Below are 16,879 nucleotides of genomic sequence, written 5' to 3'. Positions count from 1 at the left end.
TAACCGGCGTCAACCGCAACTAAAAAGAATATATGAAGTAAATAAAAGTTAATATCGCATTTACTGGTGCGAGAAATTTATAAAAAAAAAAAAAAATCAATCAGCTATGGTTATGGAATTCGACGTCATGTATCAATATTTTTTTATTTATTCATTTATAAGGTAAAGTTTATAGAAAATGAAAAACGCCATCTGGGGGGACAAGCCGGCTCTCCCATCCACACATTGAGGATTTCAAATGAATTTATCACTTTTAACCTGTGGTCTTTCGTATCAAATAAGGTTGGAAAATAATTCTTGAACTTATTTTAAACCTCAACTCAGTTTCAAAGCATTTTATTGTTAATCTTTTGAGCTCATATATTTTATGAGGAAATTAAAAATTTTAACATATTAGATAACATATGTTATTCTTAATTTCATGTTATCTTCTTAGTGGAAAATCTAGGGATGGTTATGAGTTTTTAGCTCAGACATGAATGTCACATACTAATAGCTCTCTCTCTCCCATTCTGTGTACTATATATCTCTAATCAATTGGGGGGGGGGAGGTAATTGAACAAAATACAGTTTGCTAACTTTCTGACTTTTTTTTTTTTTTTTTTTTTTTGCACGCTGCAGGAAATGCTCTAACTTAAGTGCTTGAAGGGTTGAGTGCTGACATCTCTCTGTATTCTCAAAACATGCATAAATAAATAAACGAACAAAAATGCTTTTGCGCAAATATTAATTTCTTAAGATTCTTTCTGCAACTTAAAACATTATGTCTGTAGTTGACAACTGAAAAGAATTTTTCCGAAACTGTTAAAGTTTTTTGGAAAAAGAGAAAGAAAAAAAAGAAAATTTATTTTACTTGGAGCAATTCTTCTTTAAAATTAAATATTTTATGAATATAAGTCGGACATTGATGAATACTCACCGATTATTTTCAATTGTAGAAAAATCAGAGGCGAATGAAGACGTTGCAGTCTCAGAGTCAGATACAAGAACTCCGGATATGTTTCCACTGGTTTTGGGTTCATCAATTTTTTTTAACGGTTCAAAAGGAGAACAGTGTTTTGTCACACGAACGTTCCATTACTTTTGTTACAGGTAGTCCTTTTTCTAATAAACACGGCTTTTTTCAGCACAGTTTCCATTTAATACGATAGGCTAACTCACGGGAACCCTCGGATAACGAGGTTTAGACAATTATGATACTAAAATTTTACATTTTTTGCCCAACCTTAAGCTCAAAACACTGATTTAAACTAACTATTTACAACTCATTTAAAAATAAACTCGGCACAAAAAAAAACGAAACTATCTAAAAATCACACAACAGAAAAGAATGATCTACAGAGACTTTACATAAAAAATATTTACACGTTATAATAACTATCGGCGAAAAATTTGTTCTATAAAAAGCGATAGGGCGGCAAACACTTCTTTGTTACATTTCATTATACTGGCACCTGAAGACAGCTGCCGCGAAGAAGCGACTGTCTCAAGCAGAACTATTTTACTGCCTACATATAGATAGAAAAGTGACATGTAATACCCCAAAAAAAGGGAATTCAAAAATTATTTACTCTCTTGTGGTTTCGGTCAGGTTTTTGTTTTTCTTTTTCAAGCAGTCATTTTCCCTATTAAAATACAATGAACCTTATAACTAACAGATTAAAAAGTGTTGTCACAGATTAGGGGAGGGGGGCTTCACAACTCCCATGACCCCCCTCCCTCCCTTTGTATCCACCACTTCATGTAATGCCCAAAAAATTGAATTCAAAAAGATATTTATTTGTTCTCATGGTTTTAACATTTAAAAAAAAAATGTAAGTAAACATTCAAAAATTTCCTCGCGGTTTTGGGGGGGGGGGTCATGACTCCCTTTTCCCCCCTTGCATCCGCCACAGGAAACAAATGGTAAGTTTCGAAAACCAAGGTTCTAACGTAAAGTGAACATATCTCATTTGATGAAAAAAATTATCATTTAAACCGTTGAAAAAGAATTGAAGGACCGTTTATATGTTTCTCTTTTATGCGTTTTTTAAATTGGTCTCTGCAGAGTCTAATGCACATTTATCTATACCTATTATACATTTTTTCATTTGTATGCTTTTTTCATACAGACCCTTCAAAAACGTATAAACCGTGCTTCACTTATGTATATGGCCATTCCACTGAAAACGGATATTGTGTCCCGCACGTGACGCGGTTCCCATATTTCATAAAAAAGAAATAATTTTAAAAGTTAATGACAAAATTTTTTGCTTATGAAGTCACACATACATTTGTAATTTCTTAAGAAACAAAATTTTGTTCATTACCCTTTTAAATTGTTATTTTTAATGAAATGTATGAAGCGCCACGTGCTGGACAAAATGACCGTTTTCTGTGGTTTGTCCCATATATATTTATATTATACCTGTAGACTCTAGGTCAGTTTGATGCTTATTTCATCGTACGTCATATACTAGTACAAAATTGTTACTTCAAGCTCGTATTATTTGAAATAATGAGCGTTAGATAACTCTAACAAATAAAAAATTATTACAACATATTAAACTCACAAATAACGTTTTCATCATTTATTGAAGACGGACATATGTACAGAACTCAAGAATCCAACAGTAGGGAATAAAAACACTGCAGTAAAATGAATGTTTTTTAGTTAGTTTTTTCCTATAAAAAGAATCACTGGCTTGTAAAATTAGCTACTTGGCTGACAACGTCATAAAACAATTACGGACAAACTGGTAGGTAACATAAAAGAAAATAGAAAGAAAACACCGAGTGAAAGAAAAGAGAAAAGTGCTTGCTCATGTACATACATGCAGTACATATGGCACCATTTTCTATTTGAAAATTCGAAACGAAGGTCAACATCAATAATGGGTCATAAAAGCCCTCCCCCCCCCCAAGTAAAAATCTTTATCAACACATTCGAGGAATCATCAGTTTCGAAGATCAATACCGTAGCATAGAACAGCGTTGCATCCACGTAAGTTGCGCCAATATATATGCTGCGCCATTTCGTTTTAAGCAATGATCGGATGAGGGATGACCCCCTCCCCCCCCCAAAAAAAGGTCCTTTTTCACTTCTCAGTAAGAGTAGATAAGACAGTAGCTGGTCCTGTGTAATAAAACATTACTTCCTCTTTCAATTCTGCCTTTCTTCCTACTTTACACAAATGCAGACTTGTGCAACATTGTACCTTATGGCGAGTGGTATATTTCAGGGCTGCGAAGTCGGAATCAAGGAGCAGGTCAGATTTTGGAGTAATGGTGTCGGACTTGGGAGTCAAAGGTTTTTAATTTTTTTAATTCCAAGAGTCGAAGTCGATCGTTTTTCCTCCAAGTCCGCAACTCTGAGCTACTACTTGTGGAGTCGAAGTCGGACCGATTTTGTCATACAGCATCAGAGTCGAAGGCTCTAAAATTCCCGGAGAGGGTAATTTTCTTCTCCGACTTCAGAGCCCTGAAAAATTTCATGTTTAATTTATAACTCTGCAATTTTTTCCACCAAAAGAGGATGTGCAGAACAAAATATCCTGTTCAGATACTTTTGCGTACTGATCTGTTTAAAATGCTGACTGTTGAAAAAATCTGGGGTGGAGGGGGGACACACACCACTCACCCCCTCTTGACACATCCCTGCGTCTATCTATAATGCACTATTCCTGCAAAATTAAGTAAAAATTATTCTAGAGCAGGCTGGGAAAGGAACTTCCGATAACACGAACTACCGATTACTCGAAGGTTTTAGTTGGTCCCCTGGGACTTTGAGTTATCAAAAGTTGACTTTATGTATTTTGTCATTGCTCTGGCAAAAGTTATTTAGTCCACAAAAAAGATTTCATGAATCACTGCTATGCATTAGACTTAAAGTTGGTTATTTCATGATGTAAACTAGATGTGGAATTTAAAAGTTACATGATGAAATAGTTTTTGCTATTTTTCATAGAGAGTTGAAAGTTTAAATTCATAAAGCCTCAAAACTGGAGTTAGGGACTTAGTGACTTTTGTCTGAATGCCGACGATATATGATAACAGTGAAATAATATACATTAGAGTAAAATATTTAATTCGTTTGTATTCGCGACACTCAAGAACATGATCGTCGGAACTAAAAATTGGCAAACATTCAGCCATGCTGTAATTCAGAAAAAACTACATTTTGGTGCAACATGGTCGTATAAATGCAAATTGCTGCAAAGCGATGCAATTGCACCCTAGCACATGATGAGTAATTTAAGTTGCCTAGAAGCTAACATTTAGAATGAGCAAATAAGGTTGTAAAATCCAGACGAGGGAAAAAAGCAAAACAGGGAATAAAATAGAAAAAAGTTAAAATCCATACTTTAACACCAAATAGCTGTGATACTTGGGTAAATTTTAAAAATAGTAAAATCATGTTTTAAAAAAATAATAAAAGCCAGTATGATTGATAATAAATTTATTCATATCACATGAATATATTTACACTTTCCTTATGTTTGAGTAGGTTATCACAGGTTCACAGGTATTCATTTGTAATAAAAATATGCAATAATGTGAAATGATCTTAACAGACATAAAAAATGTTTATGTTCATCAAGCATCAAATGTTTGAAAAACTGTTCCAGCAATAAATTAATATAAATTTTTTATTTTATTAAAGCGTGAAAGAGGGTGATTAAGTCATCTGGAACGTATGGTTTGCCATGGCCCATAAAAAGAAACAAAACATTTAGTGATTTTACAAATGCCAAACATTAGAGTCTAGGACATTAATTACAGCATGAGCACTTCAGTACTTCTTAACAATGTCTTCATACTGAGATAGAATAATACAATTATTCAACTGTCTCAAGAGAGCACAGTAGCGTGGTAGCAGATTTTGTAGAGACAAAACATAATTATGTGGAAAGATGAAACCCAATTTTATCTATTGCAAAAGATACAACAATATTTCAGCTTCTTAAAACTACAAAAAATGAACAGAACTGTAATACTTGTCAAAATATAAGTTTTTGCAGTTCACTGTCATAGAAGTCTGCCATTGGATTAAAGCAAGCTCGCTCCAGACGTCTGTATGTCTTTGTTTGTGAGAAACTTTGGCTGTGGTGCCTAGAAAGATATTCTTTCAGGTATCAGAACTGATGAAAGTTCCTAGGAACAAGTTTGAGACAACAGGGTGGATTTTCAATTACCTTGCAGAGAAAATGCTGCAGGAGATTTTTTTCTTTTTAGTTAATCTCATATGCAAGCGGGCAAAAGGGGCAAGACGCCAGACTGCAACATGACAACTCAAATAGTTCTTGTGTCGAGAAGTAACTCAAATACTCAATATACTCAATAAATTCTCCCAAGCAAGCTTATATTTTGTTTTGTTTTTTTATTGGCCAAGAGAAACTTAACACTAAAATTGCGGCGGTCCTCGTAAACTCAGAATTATGGCAGGGATCATTTTGACCCTCTGAGAAGAAATTGGCATAGTTCCCTACATGATGTGTTATTCATTTGTAAAACATTAGTTTAAAATAAACATATTTATAATACAGTTTATTTAAAAATGCAGAGATTTTAAGAACATATAATGAAGCATTTAGAATTTTTCTTAAATACCAGGGCTGTTTCAGTTGTATTACAGAAACAGAAACTAGCAGCTACGCTACTTTTTATGTATAAAGTCATTTTTGATTTCTGCTCTGTTTCAGCATTAGTAGATGTATTTTCATTTCTTTTTTCATTAAAGTGGTCAAAATGAAAGCTGCCTACACTTCTAGGTAATATAATAATTTAGTTTGGGTTTTAAAAAAATTTCATTTTCTTGAAAACTTAATTTTATTACACAGCTCTATGATTTAGAAAAAGTCAAGGAAGGATTAGGCTATTCATAAAAATGCAGAGAAGCAGGCAGCAAAAAAAGTTTGCTTGAGGTCAAAATACCCCTATAATTCTAGTAATTCTCTTTGCAATCCTGTAATTCTAGTGCTAACTTCCATGTATGGGTGTGTGTATATATATATCGCTAGAGCAGCCATAATTGAACTTTTGGGGAGGGGGGTGTCATCACTGACCTAACAAGTATATAAACTAGTGTATTAGAGTTAGTAATATAGGGTTATCATAAAAAATATCCCAGTTTTAAAAAATTAGCACTATAAATACCTAAAAATAAAAACTGTCCAAGTTTCTTTTCACTCAAATGTTCGATGTATGCGCTTTCCTTAATGTGACACACATCTAACATACATTTTGGAGTGTTTTTACTGTCATTTTTTTAAATCCCACACATATGCAATTTTTCAGCTACTGTAGGCGGTGGTGTATAAAGTCTTTGATCAGACCCCGAAGTGGTTTTCTGAGGGCCAAAAGGAGGAAATAAGGAATCAAAAATTAAAAAAGTAGGAAAAAAATCACTTAAAAAAGGTAGGAAAAAATAGGAAGAGATAAGACTACACACACGTCAAGACGACTGACAATCATTAGTATGAAAAATAAACTGGTGGAAACAAAGATATTAATTACAAAAATATGAAAATAAAATCTAAACAAAGAAACACCTTTCACCAGTACAGTAATAAAATTTCTAAGTGTGAAAGAATAAAATGCAATATATAATATCGCAAAATAATAATAATAATAAAACTCCTATTTTGGTGCAATAAAACCATTTTTGTTAAAGATTTGTTTTGTCAAAAACGAAAACATTCCTTCGAGAGCATCCATTTATCATTTAAAAATATTATCACCTTCAGCTCCTGTTATCATAAACTATGATACAAAAGCAAGGCAAATACTAAATTAGTTTTAGTTAAAATAATCAGCAGCTGATATGCATTCTTGCATAAACAGAGGCAGATATTTGAATTCGAAAGAAAGAGGAAAACGACTGAAAATGCAGAACTAAAATAAATGTGTTCTTAAATATGGCACATAAAATTTATAATAAAATAATTAAGCTAAATAAATAATGAAATAAGTCAACTAAAGGGTTTGTACTATGTTATGTATTTTTAGCATTCAACATACATTTTTGTTTCAGGCAAGTCATTTATGGGGGGTCAATTTCTCCCCTTTATGGCTTTGGAAAATTAATGCTTAGCTATACAAGTTTGTGTGGTTTTTGTTGTTTGCAGATAAAATTTGCATTCAGTATACATCCTTTGCTAGCCACCTTCGGGGGGGGGGGGAATCAAAGTGATGAGCCAGTTCTAATTTTAATCAAGCAATAAAAACGAATATTGTTTTAATGGTTTGATGATTTCTACCTCCTTCTTGTTCCAACATTTTTGTCACGAAAATAAAAGGAAATATCCATGCATGGTAAACATAACATTTTTATCAAAGACAAAGATCAGTTACTAATTTTTCTCTGTGCATAAAAGGGAAGGCATGTAGTTTCTCTCAATCCTCACCATACAACAAAAATATTCATTCGGAAATTGTTCACAAAATTGAGAGTGAGGGGGGGAGCACCTGGCATCAAATGCCTACATATATCTTCCCCCCTCCCTTTGATCAGGCGCACTAAGTACAATAACTTACAGTAGATACGCCGCATCGGTATAATTACCGCACCCCAAAAAGAGTAAGAGTCTGTCAAAAAAATTTTTAATGTTCAGAAATCAGCACATAAAAATGATGAGCAACTCCTCGATATTGATGACATATCAGAGTAGAAAATATCCATTGAAAAGAAAAAAAAAATACATATAGTTTGTAGCTCTATCCCCCAACTTTTAAAAATGTGAAGAAATGAAAACAAAATATTGCATTTAAATTGATTTTCGATTTTTTTCTCCAAAAATCGGGAATATTTTGCCGATTCAGGTTTTGCTTTTTTTTTTTTTTTTTGCAAATACACTCATTGCAAGGAGAGAAAATGAAATTTTATAAATTTTATAATCATGTTTACGATTTAGAATGAACAAAAATTATATTTATGTACGAAAAAGTTTCCGCGATTATTTTTGAAGTGGTCCATTTTTGCGAATTTCTGTTATCTGTCGATTTTATGTTGTACTAACATCAACAAAATATGTACATTGTACAAGTTTTTCATTTTTTGCTTCCTTATGTTCCTTTCAAGATTTTACATTGCCTTTCTGCTTAAATCGAGCTCCATTTCACTTGTAATCATACAAAAAATTGGCGAATAGGAAATTCCTCTTTTCCCGCACTTTTTGAACAGTCGGCTGTTTGCTGTAATTAAAGCTTCTAACTGATGGGTAAATAACATATAATTGCATAAGAATGTGCCAGTATCTATTTTTTATAGTTTTGTTAATACAGTAGGACTGAAGTCAGGGCGATAAAAAGAAAATTCGATCATAGACGCCGAAACGGCAAAAAAGACACTTACGAAAATTTAACTTTTAAACACACAAACGCAGCGGCGTTCCTTCCAGAAATTACTGTAGTCATTCAATGAAAAGCTAAGAATCTGTTTGGTCCTTTTACTTTTCAAAATCAAAGCATACAGAAAATTTATCGGTGCGGCATTGTAAAAATAAGAATCAATGCACAATTAGAAGTGCTATACTAAAGAAAGAAAAAGTAGGAAAAAAAAGGAAAAAGTAGGAAAATAAGGAGAGAGCTCTAAAAAGTACGAAAAATAGGAATTCTTCGGGGTCTGTTTGATGAAACCTCATTAAAAAAAATCACATGGGGTTAGGTTTGGGAGTCTGGTTGGTCAACGCAAAAAGGGTAAATCATCATCACCTGCAGGGCCAATCCAGCGTTACGGAACATCAGCGGCGCTGCAAAGTGGAGTGGAGGTGGGGGGGGGAGTTTGGGATTAAAAACATCTATCAGAAGTCTTCGTTTTAACATTGTTGCAATCCTAATACAGTAGTCAATACACATGTAAGGACTGTTGTGACCAAAAAAATCCTCCAGAAGGAATTTTTGGCTGTACTAGTGCCAAACATGGCTGTTTAAGTAGGTAGTTACTTACATTCGAATTATTTTTATTTATCATCTATAGTGCTAAGTGTAATAGTTCATGAAATATAAATTTTTAAAACCGGGATATTCTTTTATGATATTTTAATCTGTAATTTATTTTACTTCATTTTTTTATGCTTATGATCTTTCTTATTTATTTTCTATAAACAGAATAGAAGCATTTTATGCAGTGCTTAAGTGCTAACGAGGAAATATGTAGCCTGATTTGCAACCATCATTTTCTCTTTATTATTTTTCAATAACATTAAGACCACTGGTGGTGATATAGGGCCTGCTTATCCGTGTAAGGCATCAGACTATGATCTTGGGAAGATACAAGTTGTTTCAAAATTTCAAGACACTCTTTGTGTGAGGCAAAGGAAAATCTTCTCTATTGATAAGAGAAAAGCAGGAAGGGTGGCTGTTTTTCAAACAAGCAACAAGGGTGGCTTTTTTATACTAAAAAGGAAAGAGCGGAGCTTTAGTTGTGGAAGAAGGGTAACAAGGGTGGAAAGAACCTCTGTAAAAGTGCAGGCAGGCGGTATGCCCTAGAAAAAATGCTTACGGAGAACACAGGTATATTTATACACACACACACAAATATCCATACAGAGATGATGTAGTACATTAGAAGCTTGAAAATCAGTCTCAAAAGTATAAGGACGTTTAATTTGAGGTGTCCAAAATGTAAAGCTTTAACCTGCAATTCTTTTTCTTTGTGCAGTTGTGATCATTTTGATTCACAAAAATACCCCCCATTTAATTGCTGCATTTAAAAACATTTAAAGTTTCTTTGAACTATGAAATCCCCTGTGCATTATTAGACTAAAGGGGGAAAATTCTGATGAAGACACCCCATTAGTTCTTTGTACGTCTATTAAAAATATACTTTTAACAGCTAAAAGATTAAAAATGTTAAAATCTAAAAATCGAAGTCTTAAGCTATTTTAAATGTTTTTTAAATTAATGAAAAGATACTGGGAGGTCCATGCTGTTAAAGTTTACCAAATGACAAAAATATTCACTTCAGTTTGCACATGATTGACTAAATGTAATATTAAAGAAAATGATACAAAAAATAAATAAATAAATAAATAAAAAAAAACTCAAATCTAAATTTGATTTGCCACAAGAAATAAGTAAAGAACTCTATTAGAACTTTTATATAGCAACAGAAAAATGTTGTGCCAAACTAGATGTAACACATGTCCTACATATGTAGCTTTACTTTTTTAGGAGTAACAGTTTCTGAAATATACAAGATAAATAAATACATAGGTGGGATCAGATGTCCTGACACTTGGCCAAGAGCAATCAAAAAGGGAAGAAAACAACAGAACGTTGTACAGGTAATAATGGTATAACATACCATATCTCAACCCTGTATGAACATGCATGTTTCTGAGTGATGCAAGATGTGCAGATAGAGTGTTGCATGCACACACACACAACACTCTGACATGGTAACAAAAAGTCAAAAGGAATTAGGGGATATACAAAATAGCTTTTTTTTTTCTTTCTTCCTTTTTTTTTTTTTTTTTTTTTTTTGGATGTCCATAGTTCTCACATACACAAACCTCTACAGACAAAATGAAAAAAAAATAGTCAAAAAGTCACTAATTGATTCATGAAAAGGTTTATATAAAACACTGCAATACACTTAATCTTTTAAGGAATTTCATTTCATAAAATTGACTTTAAAAGAAAGGTAAATGGTGAAATTACTTTTCCTAATCAATATGAAATGATAACACGGAATACACAACTTGTAATGATGCTATTTTAAAATACCCACTATTCTCCACATATGTACATAAAGCAGTAACCTTCAGAAATTGCAATTTTATTTTTGAAAAGAAAAAATAATGCGTAAATTAAGAACAGAAATACCTAATTGATGGATGTTACTAAGCCATATAATAAACAAAACCACTGAGAAATGAAAAAAAAAACCTTACAATACTATATTAGCATTTTTATCAGTCAGTCTTCAGAATATGCTGCAATTACTACCTTTATTAGTCACCAGAAATGTTACTGAAATAAAACAAATAATTAGGAATAAAACGCATAACGAATTATGCAACAAATGATTTTTTACAGCATTTAGAATAAGTTCATATGATCGTCTGTGAGTGATTTGAGCAGAAATGGAAAATACTCGGAATTTTTATTAGTAAAAAAAAGCGCATCTGCAGTTTAATCACAGTTCAATGTTAGTAATACAATTACATTTTTTAAGTAAAGAAAATAATTGAATAAAGCAAAATATATATGGTATAAAAACAGAAACATATATTGGAATGAATTTTAAACTACGGTAAGAGAGATTACATTTAAAAAAAAAAATAGTTGGAAAAAAAATAACAGAATTACAAGGATTTACACACAATATCCCTTAATATTAAGCTGCTCTTTCACAAAATAAAACTACATTAAATAGGTATAAAACTTATCACCCGGAGTGAAATTATCACAATCTACTTAACAAAACTAAAAGTAGGCACTGCTCACACAAATTCTGATAAATAAAACATTTTTGCATAAAAATAAATTAAAAAATAATATAAGTTTCCCATATAAATAAGAAAATAATCATTTTTTCTAATCTAAACTTGATGAAGCACGCATTACTTATACCTTGCTAGGTTTGATGAGCATTGCTAGGTTTGTTTTCTATATTTTCTGGTAATGAATTCAAAAGCGTAGAGTCATTTTCATGGATATTTGATTCTAAGTTTTCATCTAAGTTAAAAACAGGTGATTTGCAACAATTATTTCCTTGAGATATGGAAGATGTATGGTTTGCTGCAATGCTTGAAAGAGTACACAAACTTATATGGTCATCCTCCATCACTTCTTCACTAAATGATACTGTTCCTTTCAATATATCTCGAGCCTAATTAAAACAAAGAAGAAAACGAGTTGAGTTTAGGAAAATAAGTACATAAATAGCACATGGCATTGAAGAGATTTTGCTCAGAAAAAAAGCAAGTCATGCAACTAAAAACATAGCATATGACATTAATTTCAATCAACGTTTATACAGTTCTTAAAATTTTAACCTCGTACCCCTAGAGCTTTTTAGCATTTCTATCAGAAGTCAAAAACTGAAACTTAACTGCTGACTCATAGAACTCATGACTTTTCAGATTTTTTTTTACTATGATATGCTGTTAAAACTAAAATGCAAGAACATTGAGAAAATTGAACCAAGACCATTAAACTGAGCATGTGGAATTGTGGATATTGTTTGAGTAGTTAAACCAGGGCTGAAAATGACCTAAACCTAAAACTAAGAGGAAATTTAGGTACCAGTCACTTTTAACTATTAAAAATAGTTAAATAGAATAAATCCTCTTAACTTCTCATTATTCCAAGGGAACAAAAGCCAGGTTCATAGTCAGGATTAGCTGTAAGAACATCAGTAGGCCTAAAATATTTTACAAAAAGAGGAGCGAAGAAAGGGAAACAAAAGAAAACATGGAAACTGAAACGAATAGTACAAAATGCTGAAAATTTGAGTAATATTTAGATGAAGCACATACAACAGGTATTAATGGCCATAATGGGTATGGCCTCTCCCCCAACAACATGCCATCGCAGATTGGTTAAGCATCTACACAAGTGGGAGGTATTTGCCTTGGATTACCACATACCGCCATTTGTAGTTGCAGAACTTTGGGGACAAGTAGTATGCTGATTTTTATTCTTGATATGAGCACATGATTATAAAATTAAGACACAATTGCATTTTATTAACTAGCAGGGGTGAACACGAGAAGAGTTCATTGCACAGACTGTGAAATTGAAATTTTTAGGGAGGGTTGATTTTACATGGCTCTCATTTGGCATCTCTCATTCTAGTGGAGAGAGGGGGGCAGGTATGTGCTCTTTCCCTATTTGAGGGGTACCATTGTCCTCAGGGGAAGGCATGCCTGTTGACCAGCAACAGCGAAAATGCACAATTTCAAAAGGGTTTCAAATCAAGGAACATGGGCAACACCATATTACTACTACAGTAAATTGAGCTAAATTCAACTGATTAGCTTGGTGGTAATCAGCAACAGCTTAAGCTATCTTCCATGCTCCATTGGAGAAAACATTGGTGACCTGGCAGGCTATAGAAGAACATTATAGCCTTGCAGACATTGTTGAAGGTGATCAGCAGTATGTGATAAAGCGTTGTACAGCTTATTAATTTGCTTTCCTAAAATTAATAGTATGTAAAAAACACATGAATCCTCCTAGTGTCATGTCGTAATAATGTGACTAATTCCTTGTGGTCTGGTTGAAGGGTAGATCAAGTCCAAGAGGTCAAGGATCTTCAAAAAGTCATAAATGAAAAGAAGTATAACAGGCAAATCTTAATTCAGTAGCTTCAAGCAGTTCAAATAGTGAACAGCAGTAGCAGGTGCTATAGTTCATTTAGTGCAACTTCAAAAACGTTTTTATCCATTGATAAATGCAAGGCTCACAAAATGTACACTCATAACTGCTGTGAGGGCTAGCCAAGAGTTTGTTTAGAATATTAGAAGTGAGAGGGTGGCAATTCTATATCAATTGTTTAAATCATTATTTTTAAGTGTATTTTAAAATAAATCAGGCTGACATCCTTTAAGGACCATAAGCTTTGAAGTACAATGAATTTTTTTTTCAAAAAAAAAATATTAAATGGCGAAGTATAGAAAATGTACTCAAAATTTTGTGAAAATTGGTTCAGTAGATTCTGCCTAACCAGATGTTTGTATGGTCCTTAAGAGATGCAAAGCTATAACTATTTTCCATAATTTGTTTAGTTTCTTCTCAAACTCAGAATTTTTTGGATAACTAATGACATAAGGTGAATTCCAGGAAAAAGGAGACATCACACTTGAATTTTAAAAATTAATCTTCTGCCACTTGCCATATACCATTCTATTCAGAAATAAATGAATTTCTTGAATCTTAACCTGTTTTTCCCAAACACTTTGATGGTTTTCAGAAAATCCAGTGCAAAATCAAGTTTTCTCTTTGTGTTTTTACAGTGCAAAAAATCTCTGTTTTGTTACATACAGTAATTTGAATTAACTTATTATCAGCAAATAATATTTAGGTTAACTTTCATCTTTTGAATGTCTAGTTGAACTTTTTGATAATTAATTTCAAATTCCTATTGTTTCAACCATGAAATAGGTTCATTTCTGAGGTGACAACTTGATTTCCTTCCGTTACCGAAATACTACATCTCAATTAGTTCACCAAGAACCTTGGGGTATAGAAACTAATATTTTTTTTATGCAAAGCAGATTTTTGTGCCTTGTCAAGGAGGCATAGTTAAAATTTTATTAGATATTAAATTTATATGGCTTTTAATGGTAACGGAAATGACAAAAAAATACGGTAACAGAAGGACATTTATCTATAGCTGATACAGGAAAATATTTAAGAATGCTAGTAGAAAACAAACTATTGTTTAAAGTTAGTAGTCACATTTAAAACATATGTAAGTAATATTTGAACAAAAATTATAAGTGCTTTTATTTAAAAAATTAACTTTTATTTAAATTTTTAAAAACATGTTTTGTGATTTTATTTCTTCTATTTTGTGTGATGAAAATCATGAAAACTACACTTAAAAATTTCTTAGTATGTAATAATCATTTTGGTATGACATGTTTGCTATATGACAAGCCAATTCAAGCAGAAACATTTGCTCACAAACTTGAAATTTATACTGGAACAATACAATATTGAAACTGCATTCAGATTTGTTGCCACAATTCACAGCATGGGTGCCACTCTAAAAATTGGCCAGGACTGAAAAGCGCGTGGCTCCATTTCGCGACACCAAAATGTCAGCGCTTAGTTTGTTTGATGTTTTAGACATATATAATGCTAACTCTTGATGCTGTAACTATATAGTAAAACCAAATTGTAAATTAAGTAAAAATTAAAACCTAAATAAAAAATTAACATATCATTGTCCAAGATTTTTAGGAGGTAAAAGCAGAAAAAGAACTTAACAATAAAATACAATAAAAAACTTACTATTTGCTACTGCAGAAAAAAAGTTTCAGATTTTATAGTTCATGTTACATAAATAGTTCATATTTCATACAAAAAAAAAAAAATAGTAATTAAAAAAAAATCAGGTATGAGATTCTTGGCTATAAGATGCATTGTGATAAAAACTTTAATAAATTTTTCCATATTAAGATAAGAATGGTTGAAATCAACAGATTGAGTGACTTATTTAATTATTTTTTGGGGGAAAAAAAAACAGCTTATCTTTTTAACTTTAGCAGATGGACCAGTTTTTTGTACTCAGAAGAATAAGACCTTTTTTGAGAGTAAGAGATTCAAAAGTAAAGATTTGTTTCATCTATAAAAATCATTTTGAACATGGAAAAAAAAATCCGATGGCCGAAATTTTTGAAAAGACGGAATTCCGTCCCTTGGACGGAAGTGTGGCAACCATGATTCACAGGAAAGGACTATTGAGATCACTGGTTAAACTGTTAAATGTACTACGAAGATATCAGTAAGTTCAAAGATCAACTTTCACAAAGATGGAGTAATATCCATTCTCTTCCTGACACACAAAATATGCACTATTTGAACCCTGTAACAAGTTATGTTATTGAATAAAGTAAGTACTTCAACAAATTGAAGAAGATTTACTTCAAACTCAACAGACTGAGGACAGTTATAATTAATGTTAAAAATGAAGATACAGTCGGATCAAAAACACCAAATCATAAAGAATATGCCAAATGATTCATTAACATTTGGACAAGTTTTATTAGTTAGATGGAAGCGAAAGAAACTAACAAAGAGCAATATTGGACAGGTACTTCATATAAAAGATAAAGGAATAGAAATAGCTTGTTTGAGAACGCATAATAATGTAGTAATGATCTTTGTATTTGCTGAGAAAGAAGATAAATGTTCTATGGATTCTGATAAAATTACTGAGTATTTAAAGAATTCAGAATTGCAACAGATGGCTCATTTATTAGATATCATTGTTTCAGACTGCTGTATTAGCTGAATAAATGTCTTTTAGTCGAAATTTAGTTTACTTGCTTTGGACTTCTTGTCCTTCCGTTACTGTCCTTCCGTAACCCTTAACCCCTTGAGGACCAGCTCTCGGAAAACGAAGCGCAGCTACGGGACCGAGCGTTCTGAAATGGAACGCCGCCATCGGCCCGAGCATTTACAGCAGTTAAGCCTAACTGAACAAAAATATTCATATAAAATCAGCATCTCAAAATAATGGCTTGAAATTTTAATTTTGCTTAAACAATGTACTACTGATTACTAATTATTAATATAAAGACTATTACATTATTAGAAGGAAGTGAAATAAGTAGAATACCAAAACTTTAACCATGTGCACAAGATTAAATGATATGTGCACAAAAACAAAGTTAAAGTTTGACATCGTGAGTGTGGAATCAAAGAAAAAGAAATGTAGCAAAAAAATATGTTCCTTATGTAATTTTGATTAAAATAACTTAGGTCAACGAATTTTAACTAGTTATATTTCCCACGCGACAAGTCTCAAAACCGCTTCATAATTCACTCGAAAACATTCCCTTTCACTCACTTTGCTAACCATTTTTATTGCAGTTTTCCATTCTCCAAATGAAAAAGAATAAATACAGAAGAACAATATCAGAAAGGATTCAAAAATAATCATAAACTTCAGGCCTCTTGAAATCATTCCTGTACTCTTATTGAACGGGGAATCCCAAAAGTCTCGAACACATACGCAAAAATATTTTAACCTTCCTTCCCTCCCCCATAATTTATTCAGCTAGATGTATATCTCTTTCAATTACTCGTGAAAAAAAAAAAGAGAAGCAAAGATATAAACAAGAGCAATTGAGACCTCATAAATCATATGCGCCGAGCAGTGATTCACTGTTGTTTACATTAAAAAAAATGTATCCCATTGAGAGGCCCAAATAAGAAACTA

General features: G+C 32.3%; 1 protein-coding gene across 1 annotated transcript in view; it reads right to left on the bottom strand.

Annotated features, from left to right (window-relative positions):
• Window positions 1-9,752: 9,752 nt before the first annotated feature.
• The window catches only part of LOC129231738 (TBC1 domain family member 5-like), a 112,465-nt gene continuing 105,338 nt past the window's right edge, over window positions 9,753-16,879 (bottom strand). Inside the window, exons 18-19 of the mRNA XM_054866100.1 lie at window positions 11,557-11,815; window positions 9,753-10,953 (exon numbers count right to left, since the gene is read on the bottom strand). Coding sequence (XP_054722075.1) covers window positions 11,561-11,815 — 255 coding nt within the window. The 3' untranslated portion in view covers window positions 9,753-10,953; window positions 11,557-11,560. The remainder of the gene's footprint in view (window positions 10,954-11,556; window positions 11,816-16,879) is intronic.

Source organism: Uloborus diversus, chromosome 10 (genome assembly GCF_026930045.1).
Source record: "Uloborus diversus isolate 005 chromosome 10, Udiv.v.3.1, whole genome shotgun sequence".
NCBI classification, from domain to species: Eukaryota; Metazoa; Arthropoda; class Arachnida; order Araneae; family Uloboridae; genus Uloborus; species Uloborus diversus.
Note: the sequence above shows the minus strand (reverse complement) of the source record. Positions and strands in the feature narration are given on the sequence as shown.